The following is a 26,129-nucleotide window of genomic DNA, read 5'->3' as shown; positions in this document are numbered from 1 at the left end:
GGGAAGTCGGGCAGGAAAGCTAAGATGTCCGGCGGGGGCGCCGATGACTGGCGCTGTCGTCCAACTCTGTGAGCTCTATCAATGCGGATAGGAAAGTCCGCGGCCTCCCCCAGGATCTCCCGGAACAAGTCCTGCAGATAGCCCACCAGGTCGGTTCCTTCGTCCGCAGACTGCACACCACGCACTCGAATGTTATTTCTCCTTGACCTGTTCTCAAGGTCCTCGGAGTGGGCCTGGAGCTCAACGCATTGCTCCCGGAGACGGAGAACGTCCTGTTGTAAGTGGACAATCTCGTCGCCCCGGCGTTGGGCCGCCGTCTCCACTGTCTCAACCCGTTCACCGAGGCCCTCCACCTCTCTGCGGACCTCACGGACCTCACTAGCCACTTCCCGCTTCAGCGTCTGGAAGTCCTCCTTAAGGGAACTTAACAACTCCTCCATGAAAGATCTCGTGACAGGGGGTTCTCCCCCGGGCGCGTCCGCCGAGGCCCGGGAAGACCCCGGCGACGGCTGTGCTCTGTCCCGTTGCTGCTGGGCCCTGCCAAGCATGTCCGGCAGGGTGCGGTCCCCCTTCCGCGAACCACCTCTTCCAGACATTCCAAGCGCCTCAAGTGAAGAGCGGGCACAGGCCCGACCGCTCTGGAGAATGTCTAACCACCAGCAGGTACTCGCTGTGGGGAGCTCCCGGCAAATCTGGGGACCTGCGCCACAGACAACAAAATGGCAGGTCGGTCCGGGCACTACAAGCCGTGGGCGCCCAGTCGAGATGGCAGCCGGGGCCTACGCTGGGGGGACCCCGGCCAGTACGCTCCGCCACTGGGAGATAGCTGTGTAGAGGCGGAGGGTGCAGGAAACTGCCTTCAAGGGACTCCGGAGGAGGCCAACGACACCGACCCCTCGAGGACAAAATGGCGGCAGGGTGGGGCCAAGCAGATCGCCCGAGCCCGGCGACACCACCGGGCCACTCCAGAAACTAGGCAATCTGGAAAGTTCCACAACCGGGCCGCTCGGTTACTTAGAAGAGTTGGCAGATCTGGTCCCGGTTTCAAGTCGATCGTCCTCCATCCCCGGGACCGGGGTCCTCGCCATACAGGAGGCCACCGCCTCAAGTCCAAGCACCAAGGCACTCAGAGTCCCCCGCGTAGCGGGCCCCCCAACCGATAGCCCTCCTTCGACCTCCGTCGAGCGCCGGGACGGTCTTCACCCAGATCGCCAACTTTCAGCACTAGGCCCAGCCAAGGCGCATGGACAGCACTCCGATACGCTCCGCCTCCCGGGCGCTCCGTCGTCTCTCGATCTTCAGTCGGTCGTTTGAGGTGCTTCCACCGGAGCGATCGGGGCCAAAGTGGCATCAATGCGTGCACCAGGTTCTCCGCCACACTCCTCTCAGCCGCTGAGCATCAGCGGGGGGAGAGAAGCTGAAGAAAAAGGGCTCGAGCCTAGCCGGGCTGGAGGAGCTGCGGGAAGAAGCGTCCGATCACCCCGCCATCTTGGCCACGCCCCCCTTTGGTTGGTTTTGAGCAATATAGGGGTAAACATATCAATTATAAATTTCTTCAGGGAAGACAAGAGCTCTAGGGAAGAGCTCTGGGGTTAGGGATCTCCAAATATGGAATAAATCCCTGAATAACCCTTAGTGCGACCTAGAATCACCGAAGTTATCACTGAAGGAACAGAGCAGATTACATACAGAAGGCTCAGAGATAAAAATCGCAGGAGACTACATACCTGGTCAGTAAACAACTAGGCTGACCCTGCTCATCGGACTCCACGGACGAGGCACCTCGGAGGAGAAGCCTCACAGCATGGATACTCAAAAGGAGTTAGAATTGGTGTTTCTGTGTTTTTGGTGCTGGTAGACATTATGAGTGTCACTTTTAAGTGTTGTGTGTCACAATTGCGGTATTTTCCTTTGGAGTAGGTGGACGGTACTATTCTGGCAAGGTTATTGTATATTATATATTTATATATGTATTTGTTTTTAGATGAATATGTGCAACGTGTGGTCCTGAAGATGGTCCTATGGATTATTATAACCGATTAAGGACCGAAACGTCGACGCTTGGCAACGTTTTGTTTACTCTCTGTTTCATTTTTTGACTGTTAAATGATTATTCAGTGACAAATACTGTCTTGGACATGGTATATATCTATTGTTCCATGTGTATAACAAAAGTTGCCGTATACTACTGAGAACTTTGTTTGCCAATATCGTAGTATTTTTGTTGCCATATTTGAGTTGTGTATATGGAAAAAGTACAAAGAAAGATAAAAGACTAAAAATATATTTTGAATAACAAAAACAGTTTAATTCTGTTTTCCTTGCTTCCTGCTAAATAATTGACCGCTCCTGCGGCTTTCTGAAATTCATTGAATGCTGTTTGAATAATTCCTATAGGGACACTTGTGCATATTGTTACTCAGAAGGAGGGCGGACCCTCAGCGACGGCATTGGGAGCCATCCGATGTCACCCTGGGCTGCTCGGGGCTGGGAAATAGAGGCTTCCTCGATTGCACCTCCGGTGCTGGGAAATAAGAGGTTTATGCGACTGCACCTCTGATGACTGTGGGCAACATCCGGTCACTGCATAGTGAAGGAGCGGAGCAGCCTCGGCGAACGACGGGCAAGGTACGAGAACCCTTACGCTACCGCGCTGCCCCCCCCCCCCTTAATACACACTAGGGAGAAACATCGCGGGGAACTGAGAGGAGAGGGAGAAAGCGGCACGCCTGACCCTAAAATGGCGGCCGCTTAAGACATTTCTCACTAAGACATTTCTCACTCACACGATCTCCTCGGTACTGCCTACAATTACTGGAAGAGATTTATCCTGGCTTGAACAGCGGAGGGGGTTTGACCATACGGAATGTGAGAGGAGCAAACCCAGACCACGAGCAGAGAAGGGGAAGGAAATGGTCTTATCACATTGCCACATCGCCAGCAAAGAACACCAACACAGGGGCATAGACACTGAAAGGGGACTGTCAACATACCAAGATAGGGAAGGGAGTGATACCAAACTCATAACTGATGAGTAAAAGTGAAAGGTGACTAACTACAGGAGTGGAAAGTTAGAAAGTGCACTCCCCCACAGAACAACAACAGAAACAGAAACGGCGGACATCTTGTAATGGCTAGCTCTACACCAGACCTCTCTTAACTCAATAAGGGACAGTTAAACTAAGTCCTATGACATGGTAACGCAAATATAAAGGTATAATTGAGTACAGCAGAGGAAACTATACCTACCACGAAATATTGGTACTTGATCTATTTTCTAATACTGTGACTACCACTGTGCACCTGCAAGGGATCAATTCAGATCAAAGCATCATAAGACTTACAAAGGGAAGTGAAAATGGATGAAAGATACCGAGTGACGACTGGCCCTAAAGCACAGAGTATAAAATATCCTTCTACTCTATCCAAAAATGCTGCCAAAAAGTTCAAACATAACACATTGAGAAAAAACCCGGACATACTGTTCGCTGACCCATACTTTGATATAGTTAAAGGCACCATAATGAATGACTTGATTTTCCACACAAATAAAACAGCGAAATGGCGCAATGCCCTCACAGAAATGCTGTTCATAAAAGATATGAAAAACATCCCTCATGGCACAAAAATAACGACTTCCCCATCAAGAAGATGCAATGCAGAATTATGCATCACTTTATATAAAACGGGAACAGTGCTGATACAAGCAGCCAATAAGGACCTTGAGGAATTTGAAAACACTTTCCTAATAGTAAAAGAAACTCTGGAGAGACCAAGATACCAACTACCCATGACCCCACATGAAGTCACACTTGACAACAATGATGCCACAACCACAGACGTCAACCGACCCGGGGGCCATAACACTCAAACTTCCAGCTTTGGAGATATAACTGAAACTGAGATGGCAACCCCAGAGAATGAGACAGAAAGAACAGAGAGGTCTACCAATCTGGCAAATGAAGAGCAGGGCCAGGTCCAAAGAGAAGAGCTGATGCCGCCACCCTTCGGTGCAAATTTGCTTGAAGAGGATACCTCAGCTCCTAGCGAGTCACTAAATGACCTGATCCCTCGCTCGAATCTGATACCAGAGTCTTATAGATCCCCACCCACTAATTTACTACTTGCATCACACAACATAGATAACTCACATGACATCTCAAATAGAATTGGAAGCGACAACCCAACCAAGGATACAAAGAATAGAACTGTGAGAATGAGAACAGATCAATCACGGAGAAGAGCAAAATACACAACCCGACATGGCAGGTCAATCCTCACTAAGAAATCACCCCGAAACCAGAAAGAAATTAAGGAGCTCCAGAAAATAGTAGGCATCCTGGCACAAGGCTCGATGAAAATCTCACATGCAATCGAAAAAATGTGGGAGATGACAGTAAGCCGCACTCCAAGGTCTCGCATATCCAGAATCTAGTACTCTCCACACAAAAAAGGAATGACGAGATGGCCTTGTTTCTAAAAAATAGGCTCAATAGACCAGACAGGATAAACTCCTTGTCAAACGAAGAAACATTGGCCTTACTCCGCACCTATGAACAACCGGCCCGGGGGAGTGAGGAGAGAATCAAAACAGTACCAATTGATTCTAATAGAACATCCAGAAAGAATGACAGAAAAGCAATCCACCTCAACCTACAACATATTCAGTTAAAAGCAACTGAATCCGAAAATGGGAACCTCCTTAACTCAGATAAACCATTGAACTGCCTTCTACTCAATTGCCGTTCGGCAACCAAACATGCATCAGACATAGCAGCCCTCATCAATAAAGAAATCGACCTGGCAATCCTTACGGAAACATGGCTAAAGGAATCATCCTCTCCAGCCATTGATCTCTTAGTACCACCCCACTATAACATTGTGAGATTAGATAGGCCAAGGAAAATAGGAGGAGGTATAGCATGCATTCACCGATCAGAAATAGAGGTCAACCCGATCCAAGCCGACCCCCTAGAATCTTGTGAATACCTTGGTCTGAATATAAGATCATCAAGCAATCAAAAATGCAACTTGCATGCATTTTACCATCCACCAGGAGATAACGCAAAGTTCACAGAGCAACTAATAGAGATCATAACAGCCAACTCCAATCCAGATGCCAACAACATATTCCTGGGAGACTTTAATTTACACTGGGACGACTGCAATGACAAACTGGTTAATTCGCTTAAAGAGTTCCTTGCAGAACTAAACCTCACACAAGCATGCACCCAACCTACTCACGCGCAAGGAGCGACCTTAGATTGGATTCTTTCAAGGAACAAAGAGACATCAATCCGAGCTATAGATCCGTGTGATTGGTCTGACCATCACGCCATAACATTCGTGATCCCACAGTGAAAAAGGGTAGGACTGTGCAACCCCCCCAAGTCCAAAAAATTGATCCGAGATATAAAAGAATATTGAGAATATTGAGCTATTGGTTGAAAGCTGCGAGAGAGGCTTAAAGCCACCTAACGACATGCAGAATGTAAGCGAGCTGACCGATCACTACATAACCTCAATTGGAAATATTGTCAATGAAACCATGCCACTAAAACTGAAAAGAATCACAGATAAGCCAAAGAATCCTTGGTTTAGTGGGTCACTGAATGAGGACAGGTGCAAACTGAGAACAGCCGAAAGAAAATGGAGACAACACCCTTCCTCACTTGAGCTGAAAGCCCTCAGAAAAATCAGAAACGAATATAACAAAAAGGTAATCAATTCCAAAAAAGAATTTATAAGAGCAGAACTTGACAATGCCAAAAACAGACCACGAAAACTCTTCGAGATCCTAAAGAAGCAATCAGATAAAATAGCCAAATCAACTCAAGAGAACTCAAAAACTCCCTTAAGCTGGGAGGAATTTTCCACATTTTTCTCGGAGAAGACCAAATCACTAGAGGTAGAGCTCTCAAACGCCGCGGCTATCCTCCAGACCCAACCTTTGCCGACGAGCGAGGCCTGTATGACAACAGAGAGTAGTAAGACAAAAAATAAAGCAAACTGGGACACATTTGAATTATATGACCAGGACAAGATCGCCAAAACGCTGTCCAAAATCAGACCGAACAACCACTATCATGACCCTTTACCTGCAAAATGTGTAAGAGAAATCAGCCACATTGTGGATCCAATCTGGACCAAAATAATAAACGCTTCACTTACACAAGGGATTCTCCCTGACTGCCTAAAAACAGGTCAAGTAGTGCCAATAATCAAAAAACCGACAGCGGATGCATCAGATCCGAATAATTATCGACCAGTAACCAACATCCCTTTACTGGCCAAACTAATTGAGAAATGCGTGCAGAGCCAATTGAATCAACACATCACCAAGTTCTCCCTACTAGACGAATGCCAATCGGGGTTCAGAGCAGGGCACAGCACGGAAACAGCGATCCTGCATATTGTTGACGACGCGTTGCAAGCCCTAGACCAAAATCAAGCATGCCTATTGATTCTCCTAGACCTGTCATCTGCTTTTGACACGGTAAATCACGAAGCACTATTGATCAGGCTACAGGACAGGATGGGACTGTCCGGAAATGTGCTGAGTTGGTTCAATTCTTTCCTAAGAAACAGAACTCAACGATTCCTGGTTAACCAAGCAATCTCACCCCCCTGTCCTAATGCAATTGGGGTCCCGCAAGGCTCAACACTATCCCCAGATCTTTTCAACTTGTATGTCGAACCTCTTCGGAAATCAAAGATATCTTCTTCGGAAATCAAAGATATCCTACCACATGTATGCAGACGACACGCAAATATACTTAAAGATCGCCTCCCTTGATGACATGGATCTAATAAATGAGACACTAAAGATGACTTTGCAATGGTTAACTACGAATCATTTGAAATTAAATGCCCAGAAAACAGAATTCTTGCTAATCTCACCTCCAAGGAGTCACCCTGAAGTAAAGGAATGGACCAAATTAGTTACTGCGCTAAACTGTACACCAACCCTAGTCAACTCAGCTAAATCACTAGGAATCACATTAGATGAGAATCTAGACATGAAAGCCCACATTAACTCAATGGCGAAAAGTGTCCGCTTCCATCTGAGCTACTTAAGAAAATTAAAACCATTCATCTCAGAGGCAGATCTAAAATTGGCTATACAATCCTTAGTTATATCCAGGATCGAATATGGTTGCTCTACCTTAACTGGCCTACCTAAAACATCCACAGCACCACTAACAGCCTGTCTCAACGCTGCGGCAAGACTCATCACTGGATCTAGGAAATTTGATCATATATCTCCCCACCTGAAAGCACTAAACTGGCTACCTTATGAGGCCAGAGTTCAAATGAAGATAGCATGTATTACTCACAAAGCGGTACACTATAACACGCCAGGATACCTAGCCAAGAAAATTAAGCTATCGTGAGGAAACAGACCAACTAGAAGCTCCAAGGAGCTGCTGTTGAGGCCAGCCATCTTCCGAAAGAAAAAGACCTATGATCGAGCATTCTCCGGTGCTGCCCCAAGAGTCTGGAATTCACTTCCTCCAAGCATTAGGAAGATTCAAAATATTGTATCATTCAAACGGGAATTGAAAAGCCTTATGATGAGTAAATACCTTGCATAGGGAAGCCGATGGATCGCCGGTATGAACATTTACATCAGCCGAAGGGTGGCCCTCTTCATGAATACTATCATTGACAAGAGACTGACTCCACACACAAGTCTCGGCTGCATCCTTATCGCTACCACAGTCCTATGTGAACTCTTAGCTGTTTTTCACAGCCAAACTATATAACCTCTACCTCACCTTATATATTGATAAGGACCGTGATATAAGCTAGGCCTTTCTCTCTTTTTATTGCTAATTGCTCAGGTGTTTGGTATATATATATATATTTAGTCCCTCTTCATAGCCATAGTTTATTTACTTCATTTCTGTTTGTTTTATAATTGATACTGTACTGTCAATGTGTAACCTACCTCGATGTTAAGCGCCCTGATACCTACAGGTCTTGTTCGCGCTATACAAAACTCTATAATAAATAAATAAATAAATAAATAAATATCAGGGCGCATCTGCAAGAATCAGATTTGGGAAAAACGGTGAATGCACCGATTCTTTTGGTATAGCTAGGGGCGTACGACAAGGCTGTGTGCTGGCCCCACTCCTCTTCACACTCTATAATAACGATGTGGAGAAAATTCTCTTGAAGGAAGGTAGGGATTTGCCTATGGCAGGAGAAAGATCAGTGCCCGCATTGTTGTACGCCGATGATGCTGTCCTGATGGCCTGAACCCCACTGGCCATGCAAGCCCTAGTTACCTCCTTTGCAAATTTTATGAATCGACTAAATTTAGAGATAAATTATACAAAAACTTTTACCATGACCTGCGGTGGTGGCACAAATAAAAAGAGGAAATCAGTTTTTATTGGCACGACCCCAGTTGATTTTACTCCAACTTTTTCCTATTTAGGAGTTCTGTTCGATTACACCGGTAATTGGAATATTACAATCAAGACGAGAAAACTGTTGTATTGTAAAGCAATAACGGCTTTAAAAAATTTTAGCCATAAAATGGGCAGGAAGCCTATAGGGGCAATGTTAACTGTGTACAAGGCTACCTGCTTAGCAATAGTGACTTATGGCGCGGGCTTGTGGGGGCATGCCACTGTGACATGTCTACAGGTGTTAGAAAATCTCTTTATGAAATACCTTCTGGCTGTCCCGAGAAGTGTTTCCACGTACGCTTACCATACAGAACTTTGCGAGGCATATCTAGTAGATATTATAAGAACTGCCCCAATATTCTTAGGGCACAGAGTTTGGACAACTGACAAATGCGGTCTAAACCGTCTGATTTTGAATAATGTGTTAGGCTTAGAAAAGAAGGGCAACATTTGTTGGTTGTCGTACGTGAAGAAATGTTTTGAGGATCTGGGAACTGCATACTATTTTAATGACCCAACCTCTTTAAGTAATATGAAACAACAACCCTATGCACACACATGTAAAGTACAAGTGAAAATATATCGTAGGATTCAGGCGAAGTAACACAAGGTAAAGGAGCAGAAAGACGAAGAAGTCTTGTGTATGTAGAGGTCTTCAATTCTTTATTTTCATCATACTGAAACAGCAGCCAGCCGATACGTGTTTCATCGCTCACGCGATTCTTCAGGGCTCTGACGCTACTGAAAAATACTGAGGGGGTCGCTCTGCCGGTGATACTTCCGACCCGGTGGGGCCCTTGACCAACGTGTTTGAAGTCCACAAAATATATACATATATATATGGTAGGTCACCTCCAATAATGTGGCGTAAAAAAGGGAATAATGTATCAGAGACTGGGATGTCGCAGGCAGGCGAATTCGATCTATACACCGAGTTCGTGGGTCAGGTATTCAATCAATGGCACTCTCCCGTGATGGCAACTGAGGCGCCAGAAGATTATACCACGAAGTGCGCAGCAAATCCAGACATCCCGGGTCAGTGTTCCTGGTATCGGACAATGGTATCCTGAATTATAATGTTCTGTTTATGAATTTATGCTGAACTGTCTCTGGAATTATGTAGACATTTCTTTGGTATTATGACGAAATGTTCACGTATTTACGACAATTTGACAATGGTGCTTATGATGTATTTATTTACTGGTTGTGATTTTATCTGAACTTTTATGGTTATTGAGTTTTAATAACCGAATAAAGAAATTTTGAATTTGAATACCAGCACTGGTTTGTAAGTCTAAAATGTGCTCCATGGCTAACGTGTCACTAATTTGTCGCGAATTTTTTTTTTCAGATCGTCCATTCCTAAAAAACAAATTATGCGTAGAAAAGTTACAAGAACCACTTTTAGAAATTTTGCACAAGTATTCTAAATTGTATCATCCCGAAGATCCACAGCATTTTGCACGACTCATAGGACGACTTACAGAACTCAGAACTCTTAACCACAACCATTCAGAAGTGCTCATATCTTGGAAAGTAAAGGATCCAAAGCTGACATCGTTAATATGTGATGTTTTGGACTTGCACTGAGAAATATTTTTAAATGGTTTTGGGAAGAAGCTGCATTCTGATTTGCAAAGATCTTGCTTTTATGAAAATGACAAGTAAACTGTATAGAAGTCACACTAATTATTCTTCTTTTGAGAAGATGTATCTGCAGCTTGAGTTAATCTATTCGTATTTGTTGCACAAGACCTGTATTTCATTTTGTTATTGGTAAAGTTATCTCTTCCACGTCAAATATAATGTTATGATCAGTCAATTTTAGTAATTCTAAATGTGTGCCTCAACAGGCAATCATAGTAAGATAGGGGGAACTTTGTCTTATTACAATAAACGTAAACATGGATCGGCGTGTGAGTTTTTAGTCCAATTATTGTACATATAAATGAGAATTTCCTTTTGCATGACATCCTACTGTATGTAAATAACATGCTAGGTGGTTCCTGGGAAAAGGTGCACAAATATGTTCTATAGAATCTTTCTGATGAGCCAACACTCCATCTTTAAAATCGCAGACCCATTTCCATGCAGCCGATTGCAAGAGTGATTTTCAGTAGAGTATCTCCAAACTTCTAAGGCAACTCTGCATTTTAGGCTTTAAGGTGAGTTAGTTTGATTACTAAATAATTATGAGTAAATAAATGAGCCAGGGACTCATTACAAGTTGCCATGCAGTTCTGATTGTGCCAGTAATATGAGTTACAGACCCCATCAAAATTACAAGATGCAAAGCCATCATGTTTTATCCGGGAACTTTGACTGCTGAAGGCAAATTGGGGGAACTGCTCAAGGGTTTGAAGAACTGGAATGAGAATTACTGATTCCCGAGGCATTCCTCATTCCTCAGAAAACCTTATAGTTACACCTGTAATCCTTCTCCCAACCAGCTACATGGACCCATGGTTTCACAAACTCCTGTTCTGTCAGGAAGAATGGGTGAAATAATGTTTTTAATTGGCGGTAAGAAAATGCGAAATTGAAGGCAATTCAGCCATTTCCACAGGTTTCATATCTGCCTTGCTTGGGTCAATGAAGGCAGAACACAGGTGAAACACCCTACAGAACAACAATTTCTAGTTCTGTGCAGTAAGCAACCCCTTACCCTCGATGCCGTCCCCTGCGCTTCTAAAAACAAAATTCCCAAGGACACAGGTCACCCAGGACATGGCATTTACCTTCTCTTTACCGGGCTATTGACATGTCACTACTACAGATTTCCAAATACCCGGTGAATGTGGGTTGTATCAGGGCTTTTGAAGGCAATCTCCAACGTGGCAGCTGTCAGGCAAAAGATATAGGCATACTGCTTGGGAAACTTTTTGGTAGAGTCTCCTCTACCAGGGTGCTACTGATCAGTCTTTTTTCCTAATTATCTGCTTCTTCACATCACTTTATGATATGTTGCAGTTGTGCTGCAAAATAATATATTTCAAGATAAGGGAAGTCAAAGCTGCCCTCAACTCTGTCCATTTTTTATATGTCGATCTGGACTCTGCTTGCCAGTGAGATCAGCATACTACCTATTGCATTACAGGACTGGACACAGCATGCTTTGGAGGACATAAAGGCCCCGAGGGAAGAATATCCTGATGCAATTGCATTTCTGCCCATAATGGACAAGGAGAATGTATTCTAAAACTGCATGGGTGCCCAAGGCCCAAAAGCATCCATCACAGAACTGTAGGAATGTTGATGTTCAATAGAATGTGCTATATGCATACTTAAATATCGAAACCTCACCATTTACCATAATACGTCTATTCTCTAGAGTTTGTTGTGAGTAATTCTCAACAATCTCCTTAATAATAGAATTGTCTTGTCCCTATTAATGCATATGCCAGTGGCTCTACCAAATCTTTCCAACTCTTGCAACAAAGTAGAGACCGATGTCTGGAGTTGGCTAAGTTACACAAATGTGTCATTTGGATACATTGATATTGTTTGCTCGGAGTCACCCACGTTCATCCCCATTCACACAGTGCATCTATCAGCTTGAGCATCAATTGCTCAACCGCCAGTGCAAATAATTGCGGAGATAGGGGCATTCCTGCCTAGTGCCACTCTCTATGGTCCATTTATCAGACACAGTACAGTACACCAGACCTTATGCGAGCAAACGCGTCAGTGTATAGAAATTTAATCCGACCCAGGTAATGCTGTTCAAACACGATGTTGTTATATCGCGCTAAGTTAGTGTATAATAGAAATCATTATGATCAGGTTATTGAAGCTATTTCAGGAAAAGTACACAGTGGAAAAGAACTCTGTGATCTTATCTGTACTTATTAATTTGATATTTTCTTAATACACAACCCTCACATCAAGGGTCACTGGGCTGATGTACAATGTTGCATACAATTATATATATGAGAAAATACCACACCTGTACATTGTAATGTTTTTTCAAGTCACCGACAGTTGGTCTTTATAGGTGCAATTGAGGATAATGTATTCTTTACTTTATATGCAACAGCTCGCTCCTTACCTTTTTGCTGTGTGCCAGTTTCACTTGACCCATCTTCTTTCTTATATAGTACAGTTCTTCAGTTCCATTCTTGACAAATCATTTCTCCAGAATTCATCCTACCATGTGCCCCTTCCAGAAACACATTTTTCTGGAGATTAACCACCCTTATGTTTGAAATTATGAGTTCTTTTTAGGTAGTCTGGAGAAAACCTTAGTTGTGAGGAAGACATCATGTCATGATATATGATATGACATTGATCATTTTTTCAGCACAGCGTTTTCACTTGGATTTCTTGGTAATGGTTGTGGTTATTAAAGGTATAATTGAATGAAAATGAGAGATTTGTATACTCTTTCTAAATTTAGGATGGTGAAGCTGTTTGTAAAAATATACAAGGAGTGAATTCAAAAGTTTAACTGCTGCCACGGACAGAGCCTTGTCTCCGTGTCTCGAGGTCAGAATTTTCAGGTATTCAATGGACAAATTGCTGCTTAGATCTGAGCTTTCATTGTGTGCCATAACACCCAATCTCTTTACCAAAAAGACAGGTTTTTGAGAATAAACAGCATTTTGCTGAATACATATAGCCTTAAACATCACACGTGAATGCATTGAAGCCAACAAAGACACTTCCTGGCTGATGTTATTGAATCAGGTTTTTTCAATCCACACAAGGCATACTGCAGAGTTTTTAACTGATTGAAGATGGCCTAGCTCTTTCTCAGAGGCTCTGAGGAGAATTCCATTGCATAATCAATTCTTTGTGTATAAGAGAGGTAGCAATAGTGGAATTCATAAAAGACTAAATTTGACAGAGTATCTTGAGGAGGAAGTAGCATGATTTTGATGAGAGTGAGACATGGTGAGCTGTGCCTAAATATGAGTCAATATGATTTTTTGAGATTATGCACAGAGTTTGCTGGGAAGGTAGGCATGTGCCCATACACCTAGGCTAGTGGAGGGACATCATTTTGCTCTTAATAAATGAAACTAGAAGCTCTGTCTTGTTTGGATTTAACTCCACCATCTAACAGCTGTAAGACTTTCAGACAGATTAAATATAGAGTCTGTGTGTGCGCCTTGATCTGGTGACACTTCAAAAATAAGTTGTGTCATTGAGTACATGAAAACCTCAGCTCCTGTATGGCTTAATAGCAGTGCAAGGGGAAGTAATCAACGCTTTAGTAAAATACAACAAGCATTGGCATAGCCATTAGGTCGCGCCTTTGGGACCTTATAAGTATTTAGTTATGCAGCACAATATCCTTACTGCAACAACATTAACTGTTGCATGGCTAAACGCTTATAAGGTCCCAAAGGCGAGACCTATAGGCTATGCCAATGCTTCCCTGAATTTCAAGTGGAATCGATGGTGAGAAAATTCCATAAATCTGTGCCTGTTGCTCAGGATTTGCGATTTCAAGCCACAGATTCGGCGGAATTGTCATAAGAGTAATTACTAATCGGGATCATGCTATGCCCAGTTGTTCTCTGAGCTGGGACTCATTTTATCAGCTATTGTACCTTGCTAGCTGTGCCCACGTGATACAGAGGGAAATACAATGCAAGCCTTCCCAGATGTCCATGGAGACTCCAAGTGAGGAATCCTGGAATGTCAACGCAGATTCAGAAAAGAATGGAGCACAGAAATTATTTCCCTGCTTCAAAATGTGTGTATTTATTCATTTTACAGCATCATATTTCGAGTGCTAGTGAACAAGATGTCGCTGCACTGACGCTTCCAAACCACACACATACCAAGTCAAAACAGACCCGCATCTAGGCACTCTAGGCTCTGCCTCTTGGACTTGTTAGCGAACAACGTGCTGTCCTGTTCGTGAGACAGCTATGCGAGCCTCCACCTGAGCTGGGTTTATAACAGTGCCTAGCACCCCATCCATAATATTGTGAAAACGGCTGCGAGGCGCTGGAAAGCACCCACATGGCAGGACACTAAGGAACTTTGCCCTGAATGTAGTGCATCTTTGAACTGATCTTATGCTTCAGAGATCACTGTATGACCAGGCTACTGGTAACAGGTTAAAGCTCAGCGCGCTTAGGCTCAGCCTTTCCTCATTTCAGGCTCTATGCGGGGTGGCCACAGGCTCTTTCATGCATTAAAAACCGCAACGCAGCATTTGCGGGCGGTGCATAAGTTTCAATTGCAGCAAATAATATGTACAAAAGTTAGTCCCCATTGGCAATAAGCACTTTAAAGGTGGGATTAACATAAACGCGTGCACATTCACATTTGTACGCCTTCGGGTATAAGCGTGGGCTGAGTGGGATGAAATGAGAGGTGAGCAATGGCCAGTGTGGTTCAGCAGGCACGTGGTAGTTTCCTGGAAGAAAATTGTGATATTGGGTCCGTAGCACCAAGACTGCTTTAAGTGCCGGTACTCTACTTCCAAGTGAAGTGGAATGACAAATGGACAGGGACAGAGACATGTTTGGCCACCATATGGCGCTGCGCACTCCCGCAAGGGAATCACCAGACGTGCACACGTTGCAATTGCAAGCAAAGCAACGCGTGCACGTTTTTGCCCCCAAATCTGTGCCGATCGTTAAAGGTCTCTCTCCTATGCAGCACAAGCATGCTGCGTAGGCGAGACCTAAAAACTAAGCTGTGATATTGTCCTACAGGTGTCTTGCCTTTCGCCACATGGCTTACAAACAAAGAAAAGAGTGGTACGTATGTCCTGAAAGGCCCATTCAGATCATGGGTTGATATCAGGGTTGGGGCTTGCTGATGAACAGCAGGACCCTTAAAATGTGCAATAAAATTCAACGGTCCAGTGTGTTGCAAAAAAAATCCTCCATCCTACACACATTTGTAAAATCATACACAGCTATTGGCAGATTCCTACCTGTAAAAGAAGTATCTGTATCGTAGTTCACACATCCACATGCTTGTAACGGTTTACATTTTTCCACAATTCTCATTTTACTACATCGATTCATGTTTCCATTAAACGTTTAGCATTTTACTGCATCAAGTCACATTTGATTGAAATGATTTGCAAGTTACAAAAAGTGTCTTACTTTGGCAGTAATTAAAGTGTCATTGTAACAGTTTGCATTTCACTACAACTATGAGCATTTCACTATAATAATTTGCAATTAATTGCAATGTTGATTGTTTCAGTGCAATGGTTTCTATTTCGTGATTGATTTACATATATCGTAAATGATTTGCTTTCCATTACAATGACTTGCCTACTGCTCTGTTTTGCATTCTATTGCAAGAATACAATTTCAGTGCAATGGTGTCTAGTTGATTTCATTGAGTTGATTTGCATTTCACTGTAAAAGGCCAGAAATCATTGCACTCGTCTATTTTTTGCTGTACCTTTTCATATTTTGTCTGATATATATTTCACTGCTTCAGTTCATGTTTCACGTCAGCAAGCAGCATTTCACTTAATTTGCATTTCACTACCGCATGCCTGTGAATCATTGCAGTTGTATGTAGTTAATTTCCTTTTTTCAAATTTCACTCCAGTGAACAGCAATTCTTTCAAAAAATGTACTAATTAATTTCAACAATTCGCGTTGCATAACAACATTTATTATTTCACGTCAATAATGCATATTTTATTTTAGGAGTTAACATTTCACTGCAACGTTTCATGTCAAATCGAAGATTTGCATTTCAATGCAGTGATGTTCATTTCACTTCAAATGGTTGCCTTTCCTTACTAAATATATCACTTTTTTGCAATGATACAATTACAGAGCAACATTCACGTTCCAGTACAACACTTTGCATTTGACTGGAATCCGTTGCTATTCACTGGATTCATTTACTCTGCTTTGCAATCATTGCCGTTAGATTGCGTCCTTCCATTAGAAAGAAAGGTTACTTACTATCTGAAGCTGTAAGTAGTCTCCTAGCCCAGAGGCACTGTCCACTCGTACCAGGATGGCGTCTTTTTGGTGTGTGCTGAAGCCCACAGCCAGGCGGTCCGCGCGTGTGCTCGGCCGGTCATTCAGGGGCCAGGTGTAGGTGATGAGTGCCCCTCCTTTTCCGAAGATGTACGTCGTACCAGCTGAAAAGAAGGAAAGAAGGCAGAAACAGTGAGAGGCCTGAAGGCAGAAACAGTGAGAGGCCTGAACCAAACATGGTGGAGGAGAGACAAGCCTGAGGGTTATGTCAAGGCCAGAGACACAAGGACTGCAATCAGCAGCGGAAGCAGATCAATCAATCCACTCTGAACCCAAGGCTCATCACTACCTTTCGATGCGATGTACTGCCGACCAAGGATCCTCTACTTCAAACTCCCAATCCACCTGCCAGCTCACAGAACTGTACGAGACTCTGCCAATTATCAATCACCAAAGTAAACAGCCTCGAAATTGGGATTATTTACCCATTTATTGTTCATGCAAGAGGCACTTTTATCACCCAAAAAAATAATAAAGAGCAGTGATTCAAAGACAATCTGTACAATTTTGTACTGCTTCACATTTCAGTCATATTAGAATTGGCTATGGAAAGAGAATAAAATAATGCTAAGCGATGCCACGGTGACTATAAAACTGCCCAAGGTTGTTGGAGATGAAAAAAGATGACATAGGAGAAGAACTGGAAATACTTTCTATATTATCCTAAATATATAGAGGTTTTATACAATGTATGTATTCATTCATGTAAAGCTTTGTCTAGGGCTACTTGTCTACTCCTGGTTCCTTCATAAAGGTGAAAGAAATACCGTACTGTGTGTTCCAGTTCAGTCACTAGGGCCCTGGTCTTATATTCTCCAGTCTCTACACCTAGGCCGAGGGGTTGACCTGAACTATCTGAAACAGCTTCGTTTTCAAGCCTTTCCTGAAATTGTTATATTTGGTTCTCCCCTGAGGCTCGAATACTGCGAGTAATTGTTGTCCATGTTATATTATTTTACGCTATTCAACTGCAAGGCTGAGGTCTCTGGCTGTTTCGGAATGTTGCGTTTAATTGCAGTGCCTTCTTAATATGCACATTGAGTAGACATCCATTTCCTAGAGAACTGTCGGACTGTGCCTGTGTGCCACATACTCAGTGTGAATGTGGGGTTCTAGCTTTCTAATAATGAACTGTTGCAGAACGATCAATGCGACCATTGCAGTCTGTAAGTCAAGGGCAAGTGTCCGAGTGCAAATAACTGAACAGTGTGAGCAGTTTTTTTCACAATCTTGTGAGAGCTCTCGGAAAATCCTGTAGCATGACTTGGGGTTGGGGCAGGAAAAACCACTGCAGAGCTAAGTTCTTCTCTGGCAATTAAAAAATTACTTGAAGTATTATTTTAATAATGATTATTTATGGATCCTTACATGTATTAAATGTGTAATGCACATATTTATCGGCATATCTAACATCTTATCAGGGATCAACCATGATCCTATTTCTCATCTCAGCCTCTCTCGGAGTCCCTTTGGCCTCACCTCATCGATGGCCGTTATTTTACCCTCTTCTGTTTGTCCACTGTACATTCACCGGTTTTTTAAACTGCCCACTCTTTTGGTTCAAAGTACAGACTATTTTACAACCAGCTTTCTTTCACGTCTCCTGAATGATTACATATTTGACAATAGTCATACGACTGGAGCCGCGTGCATTCATAGCTGATTGACTCAGGGGTTAAGGCTGGTACCAGCGGTTAAGGCTGGTACCAGCGGTTAAGGCTAGGAATTTATTATATATGAAGTCTATAGCGGCCCTTTTTAATTTTTTTAAAAAATTAGGGAAAAGGCCTTTGGAAATCATGCTAAAGATCTATTGCGCAAAATGGAATTTGGGGATTCCAAGACTGTACCGTAATCCAGCGAACTGAAAACAATTTCTTGAGTGTCCCAAACAGTGCATCAGTTTTTAACTGTCATTCCAAGCTGGGAGTTACACATATTTCTGACCTGATTAAGTCCCAGCCAGCTCTTTTATGGCACATAATTTGGACTACAGAGAGTGCCGCCTTTAACAGGGATATAATAAGGGATGCCATGAGTTTGACTTGGCCTTTTCCCCCAAAAGTTTTCGCTTTTGACCCCCTTGTCTAGGATGTCTCCCCCATGGGATTAAACCTGTATAGGCCATGAGTGGTGTGAGACACCTTGTTAAAATTGTAATGCTATATAATGGTGTGAGCACTTGTAAATTTCCCCATTTTAGAAATGCACCTGACTAAAATGTACTGTGTTTAAAATGGATGCCATGGCCATGGGTTTTGCCACCGGACTGGCATAGGTCAGCGGTCTAGATAATATTACTCAGCCACCCCTAGCTTTTGGAGGGAAAGCCTGGCCCCCAGGGTGCTCACCCCCTCCCCTTGAGCCAGTTTAGGCCAGCTTTGCCAGCATTCTAGAAGGTTCTGGCACTGCCTGGGAGGAGGGTATAAGTAAGGGGGAAGTGCCACCAGAGAGTCAGTCAGAGCTGGGACAAGAAATAGAGGGGACCTGCTGTGAGGTGCTACCGCCATATGGGCCTGTGAGCTGGGCCCTGCACCCCTAGAATCCCCCCCCTCTGCTGTCCCCACGGGCCCCTGACAAGGGAGGGCCTCTACCCAGGTCACTGAAGCTGTTTGGACCGGGTACCACGCCAGCGCTGCGTGAAGAAGCGCCCAGGAGGTGAGGAGTGTGCCCCTGAGGAACTGCTGTTGGACTGTCTGCCCCCTTGTGAAGCTGTGGCCCCCTTCAAAGCACCATCTGGGGAAGAGTATGCCCCTAGGAACTGTCGCCCCTTGTAAGGCACTGCCTATCAAGCGCTATAATTGGGAAGAAGCGCTGGGTGAAGTTAAGCGCTGATCTGAACTGTACAGCTGGGGAAGCACTATAATTGTGAATCGCTAGAAACTCGAACTGTGCCCTGCATAGCGCTGTGTGGTGAAGCGCTGGAGAAGTGCTAAATTCCTGCCCCCTCTGCGTGGCCTGAGGAAGGAGCTGAGATTGTGGGCAGAGGGAGGAGCAGTGCGCTGTGAATAGCGCCATCCTGCTGAGGAGAATCGCGCTGGAGGAGCCTACCCTCGTTTTGGCGCGCTGTCCGCCATATAAATAATTTTATAGAAGGGAGCCTACCCCTTGTGCCGCCGATATCACCGCCGCAGCCCGGCACTGTTGTGGGGAGCCCCCGCTGTGAGGAGCATCGTTGCGGTGGCCCCCGGTACCAGGAGAGGGCCGCCGAAGTGCAGAGAGGGCCGCGCTAGGCCCTGAGGCCGCCAGGTTCCCCCATCACATGACGGGGGCCCGGCCGCGTCATCGGCCCGCCCCCGCCGTGCACTGATTGGCCTGCGCGACCGTGACCCTTGAAGGCCGCACAGGGATTGGCTGCTGGCCGGCAGCCAGAGAAGAGGAGCCGTCTCTAAGCCCCGGGTCCCTGTGAGGAAGGGGGACCCGGGTAAAGCGCCGGTGCGGGGCCCCCGTGGTCGAGGGGGAGCCCCGATTGTGAGCGACCGTAGCGGGAGCCCACCCCGCTGGTCTGTGCCCCGAAGTGAGGAGGCGACCGTAGCCTTGAGGAGGGCACCCGGAGCCCATTGGCTCCGGAACGAAGTCCCAGGTTCCCGTGAGGCGGAGGGAACCCGGGCGAAGCCGGCCGGAGGTCTAGAGTGCCTGCGGGGCTCCCGTGAGGAAGAGGGAGCCCCGATTGTGCTGCAGGAAGCCGCCCGCAAGACTGCCCTGTCACCGAGAGGAGGAGCCACAGCCGGAGGAAACCTGCACTCCTGCGGGAGAGAAAGAGTGCAGCCGGTGAGCTAGGAGGGGCCGGGGCACTTTGTCGGTGCCAGCCCCCCTCCCCTGGAAAGGAGCCCTGCGTCCTACTGTGGAGAGCCTCGGGAACCTGAGAAAGGGGCGGAGCCTGGGGGAGGCCCGAAGCCAGCGGGAGTTGTTTCGCGGGGCCCCCCATAGTGAAGAGGGAGCCCCGGTTGCGCAGCTGAGGCCTGAGTGAGGCCTTGTGGGCCCCGAGTGACCGGCGCAGATCACCGGAGCGCCCCGCGACTCGAGTGCTGTGCAGCAGGGGCCTCGAGGCACATTGTCGGTGCCTGGCCCCTACTGCCAAGGAGACCCCGGAGGAGCCGGAGCAGCTGGTGAGTTGGTGGGGTGGTGGAGAAGGCAACGGGGCACAAGGTCGGTGCTCGCCCCCCCTACCTTCGTCTTTTGGACACCGGGACTGGCCATGTTGGCCTTGAAGGTACACAGGGGACCCCCAGACTGGGCACAACCTCCCCACAGTGAAAAGTGGAGGCCGGGGTTGTTTCTATAAGTAGAATTAATCCCTAGGGACTGCAATCTATGATAACGCAAGTTACCCTGTGTGTTTGCCAATCTGCATGTCTAGGTCCCAGGGAGGGTTTGCCCTTTTGCGTAGGTTCTGGGCCCCATGGGTTACTGTTCCCCTAAGGTGACCCTGGAAGAGTTGATGCGATTGTACTGCCTGACGTTTGTGTGCAGGGTTGGGGCCTGGAGAGATTTAGGCCCTACTAATGTGATTTATGTTGATGGCATAGGCCCCCAGGTTAAAAAGAGTTCATGCAGCACCAAGGTTGATGATGGAGTAAACCTTGATGTGCCTTTTATTGCAGGTGTCCTGCCCCTATGCTGGCCTGACGCGTCATTCCAGGCCCCTGGTTGCTTCCCATGTTAATGAGCAAGCCTTGCTGCTTTATTACAGGTGCTCCTGTCTGTTATCATGTGCTGAGATGCCATGAAGTTCTTCCTTTACAGGGGTCGGGTTGGGGTTATAGTGCACGGTGTGTACTTATGCTAATGTTGTGTTCAGCAATTCCAGGCCACTACTAAGGATGAGAGCCTGAGTTGGCCCCGCCATATTGACCCCAGGTTTTATGTCACTTCAATCACATTCTTTTCATTTCAGCCACGGACTCATGGACTCAACAATTTCTCCCATTGTCCCCTTGTAAATAATCCCCCCTTGTTACACTTGGCTCTGGTGCCAGTTGGCGCCATGTTATGATACCGCTGTTTTGCATTTTTGCCTTGCAGGTTGGAGATACTAAACTTCTTAATTTTCCAACTCAAACTGGTGTCCTGCCTCTTTTGTGGTGTGCCTGGTGTGTTGACTGTGGGTACTGCATGAGTGCTTCACATGTCCTCCGAAGTTTGGCCTGCCCGCTTGGTTCCATGCTACCCCCTTGGAGATTTGGGTAACCCCCATTTCTTACACCATGAAATTAGATAACACCCGTAAAATTCTATGGCTGAATTATGTTGAGAACTTTATGCAGGACATTGGCCATCCCGAATATTTCTCCCTGCCTGACAGTCTGAACACCATTAAACGCAAAGAGTTCAAAGGAATCATTATGGCTCATCTAGAAGATAATAGGCTAGCTCTTGCCTTGATTAAACCTACAGTGATCTATCATCAACTGATTATAACCACGTGTAACATTCAACCATACCATTGCAATATGTCCCGAGCAGATATGAAAGATATCTCTTGACCAGATTTAGATTCGGGACTTTCCACCATCTAATCTCGTACCCAAACATCAACGACTGGTCAAGCGAGTTAAGCCAATGCCCGTGCGACAATGTATCACAACAAAGTACGATTCATGTGGTTTTATTCTGTAAGTTTTATTCCTCCGAAAGGCAAAGATGGTTAAAATCATTACTAAAAAAGGGAGGGTGGAGGCAATGCCATCCTGCTTTTATTTATTTGCAGATGTTGGACAGCTTTTACTGTATTGGCTCCATGGTGGGCTTCTTAAAGAACGTAATTAGGACCAGGAAAGCAAATAACCAGTGAATCATGGGAAGAGGCTAACAGATAATCTCTCCTAATGAATTACTATATGATAAAAAAGTATAGCATGAATTTACCCGTATAATTATAGTGGATTGCTGTACATAGATGTATTTTTATTATATCATTAGATGATGAACTTATTTTTATCTGTTTGTTTGCTTTTATGATTTTATTACTTGAAATCGAATAAAGCTCATTTGATTGATTGATTGACTCAGCGGGTGGACTTGCCGAGAGGCTGATGTGGATAAAATGAACTACACTTTTGTAATGAACCCATCCAGGCACAGGGTACCTTCTGAGCCGTCCCGTGATGGCATTGGCTGCTGGAATATCTCACCGTGGACCATGGGCAGAGCTTGTTGAGGTCCCGCTATTTGCAGATTCAGCCCTGGAGGCCATCTCACGCGGAAGGTGTGGGCTGACTCACCCCGTGCGCGCCGGGCTGCCGGTTCAGCTCCTCCACGCTGCGGCCTTGAGCCTCTGGCAAGAGCGTCAAAGGCACCTGACGCCGACAGCGGAGAGCTTGCGCTGTGTGCACCGGTGTATCATGAGGTCGAGCCCCCACTAGGAAGGATGCCACGACTCCTGAGGTGCATCACAGCAGCCACCTGACGCCGGCAGCGGAGAGCACGCGTCGATCACCAGTGTGCACCGGGTAACAAGAGCGCGAGCCCCCGCCCGGAAGGACGTCACGGCCGCGCGCAGTGCGCAGCTGCGACAGCTGATATAAACCACGGTGACGCACACAAACAGATTGTATTAAGCGGCGTTACAGAGGTAATTGCCTTACAGAGGTAATTGAATCAATTAGCAATTAAACATTGTCGCAAATAATAATAAACAAGCATTGGCTTTACTGCCACGCGGCAGTGAAAGTGGCAGCAGGGGGAGGGGGCATGGGCGATTTCCTTTCAGGAGCGTGCGACCATATGGTGCCACAATATGGTGCTGCGCGCTCCCGAAAGGAAATCGCCAAGATGTGCACACGTTGCATTGCAAGCAATGCAACGCGTGCACTTCTTTGCTGAAAAAGCTCTGTCGATGGCATTAGGGCTACTACTATGCAGCGCATGCGCGCTGCATAGGGGAGACCTAAAGAGTAAACAAGAATAAGGGAGGTTTGTGATGGCCTCTTTTTTCATTGTGTCTGATGTGTTTTTCATGGTTTGACATTGCTTGGCTTTATTTATAGCATTTATGGGCTGTTCTGTGACCAGACTGGTATCGTGGCTTTGAGTTGATTTGGACGGAGAGAAAAAGTAAAGAGTAAGACACTAGTACAAACATCTACTGTTTTGGTAACAACCAGGTCTTCAAGGCTTTCTCAGAGTAGGCAGAAGCTTATTCCACAACTGAGCAGTATTGACTGAAAAGGCTCCTCCACCTTGTCGAACCATTCAAAACCTGTGTTCCTGAATGAGCTGCAGCAGAACATAGAGTCCTCCTCGTAGCAAACCTTTATAGTCTACATTGCAGCAGTAAAGGGCCATTATTCTGAAGGGTCCTGCACACAATGCACATAGACTTGAAAAGAATCATCTGTTCCACAGGAAGCCAGTGGCGCTCCCTAAGGGCGTCGGATGGAGAGGATCTTAAAGATCTGTTTAGTGTCAGTTTAGCAGAAGCTATCTGGACTCTCTGCAGTCTCATGACCAAGTAGTCAGGAGCACCAAGGAGAAGAGCATTGCAGTAGTCAAGTCGGCTAAGGATAACACTCCTTGCAATTAAAGACTTAGCATGTATGAGTAACACTAGGAACAGCTTTCTGAAGCGACAAAGCAGTGCAAAGCAAATACCAGCCACTCTATTAATGTGCTTCTCAAAGGAAATATGTTCGTCTAAGATAAATTCAAGGTAACAAACAGCCTCAGAAGGATGCATTTCTGTCTCTGTAGGTAGTGGCCAAAATTTGGGTAAAGAGGCATCAGAAAAGTATTTCCTTAACAGCAGAGGAATTCAGTTTTATCGCAATTTAGTTTAAGAGAGTTTACATTTATCCACTTTACGTTGTCTACTAAACAGGTCTGACAACTTTTACCGCATCCTGCTGGCTATTATTAAGAAACAGGATCAACTGCGTACCGAGTCCCAGAAAAAACTTTTAACAAATGAGAAAAGGGGGAAGGGTAGGAATACCCTGACCCCCTAGGCTTTAAGGGAGGGGTCACAGAGGGACCCCACCATGGTAAAAAAAATTATTTAAACACAAATTTTCCCGCAGGAGTTGCGCTGGAGCTCCAGGTCTCGCCAAAAAAATACAGAAATAGAGAAAGAAGGGATCCCTTGCTTCTCTATTGTTAAGGCTCCAGGTGGGCCAGGTCCAGGGGCATGTGGGCATCAATATTTAAATGAAATGGGGAAGGTCTTGCTGGCACACCATACCCCGGAGACACCAACCTCCATAGGGCTTATTGATACTATTGAGAGAGTCTAATATGGCGTCCCAGTATTTTTACTCGGAAAGGAAGGTGGCAGATTGCCCTATATTCACCCAGAACTGCCAGGTCTGCTGATGGCTTTTTCAATAATGGCAGAACAATGTCCTTTTTCCAGCTTTGAGGTACCAGCTCCGATTGCAGGCATTGGTTACAGAGAAGTATCATTGGTAGCAATAGCTCATCTACCCACTTTTTCCACTGTCTAGTAAGCAGAGGATATAAAGGAAATCCAGACATGGTGGCCTTAGCAATACTCAAGAAATACAAAAGTCAGTACTCACAGAGAAATCGTGTCTAACACCATTACATCATTTTTTAAACAAAGGGCCCAAATTTCGATGTAGTGCGGAAGGCCCTCCCAGATGCGTCCGGAGGCAAACAGTACAACCGACTCGTATTGGGAGGAGGTTAATCCAAACAATGCTGTACGATGCACAAAAACCTTTACTCACCCGACGATACAGTCACTCCGATTCTGTCCTCATAGTCCAAACGAAAAGCCTCCGGAAACGCAGAAAGGAGTCGTCCGGAGACATTTCCAAGTCTGATTCCAAATGCTGAAGAACGATGTGTCCTTCCCATGCGCCGAATCCGTAGCTACAACCAACAAGTCAGAGCAGCTGGAAGGGGATTATTTAAGCACAGATTCGCGCCACAACACGATTCCTGATGAACGAGACGTGTAGACATGAATCCGATCGTGCATGTCATCCCCATACTCTACCTCTTTCAGAACTACTATAACTGCAACCGACGCGTTCATCCCAGAAGGTAAGTCCGACACCTACCCATACAGCAATGTTGATTCAATAGGGGGTTGGCAACTACTCACAGCAATATATAGAGAATAGGGGGGTGGCAAATATTCACAACAATGTACAGTCATGGGGTGGGTGGCAACTACCCACAGCAATGTACAGTCAATAAGGGGGGTGACAACTACCCACAGCAATGTGCAGTCAATTGGGGGGTGGGCGAACTGCTCAGCCTCTTCATTTATTTCTCTTAATGCTTCCCTGGGATCTGTAGTAACTACTGCCAAGTCATCGGCCAGTATTTTTCTTTCCCAATATACCTAAGAGGCTGAATAAACATTTTTTTTACTATCCTCCATATCAATGGATCAATATACAAGGCAAATAACAAGGGAGAGCAGGAACATCCTCTCTAGTACTTCACTGTATTTTTATAAGTTCCGACTCGCCTTCCATAATGGAAATCCTAGCCTTGAGCTGCTGATACAATGCTTTCAAGGCCATTTAAAGCCTATATCCAAATCCACAGGATTCAGTATTTCAAAAGGGGTATAAGAGTGGCCTATTGACCCTTTCTCTCCTGTTGATTATTTTTACGTTTAAAGCCTGGCCCCTAAAACAATCTGCTTGATCAGAGACAGTGCCAGGAGATCCTGTCAAATGCTTTTTCAACATCCAAGTGTATTGACACCATAGAGTCTCCCTTCACTGCTACTGCGTCAAAGAGTAATTACTTTTCTGAC

The 26,129-nt window shown here is 45.3% G+C and overlaps 1 protein-coding gene across 2 annotated transcripts in view; it reads left to right on the top strand.

The window, feature by feature from the left end:
• LOC147712575 (bile acid receptor-like) overlaps window positions 1-10,333 on the top strand; it is a 632,915-nt gene extending 622,582 nt beyond the window's left edge. For both annotated transcript variants that reach the window (XM_086923275.1, XM_086923276.1), the window contains one exon: window positions 9,772-10,333. In XM_086923275.1, coding sequence (XP_086779401.1) covers window positions 9,772-10,010 — 239 coding nt within the window. In that variant the 3' untranslated portion in view covers window positions 10,011-10,333. The remainder of the gene's footprint in view (window positions 1-9,771) is intronic.
• The last annotated feature ends 15,796 nt before the right edge of the window (window positions 10,334-26,129 follow it).

The sequence above is a fragment of the Lissotriton vulgaris genome, chromosome 5 (assembly GCF_964263255.1).
Source record: "Lissotriton vulgaris chromosome 5, aLisVul1.2, whole genome shotgun sequence".
NCBI classification, from domain to species: Eukaryota; Metazoa; Chordata; class Amphibia; order Caudata; family Salamandridae; genus Lissotriton; species Lissotriton vulgaris.
This window is presented reverse-complemented; position numbering and strand designations above follow the sequence as displayed.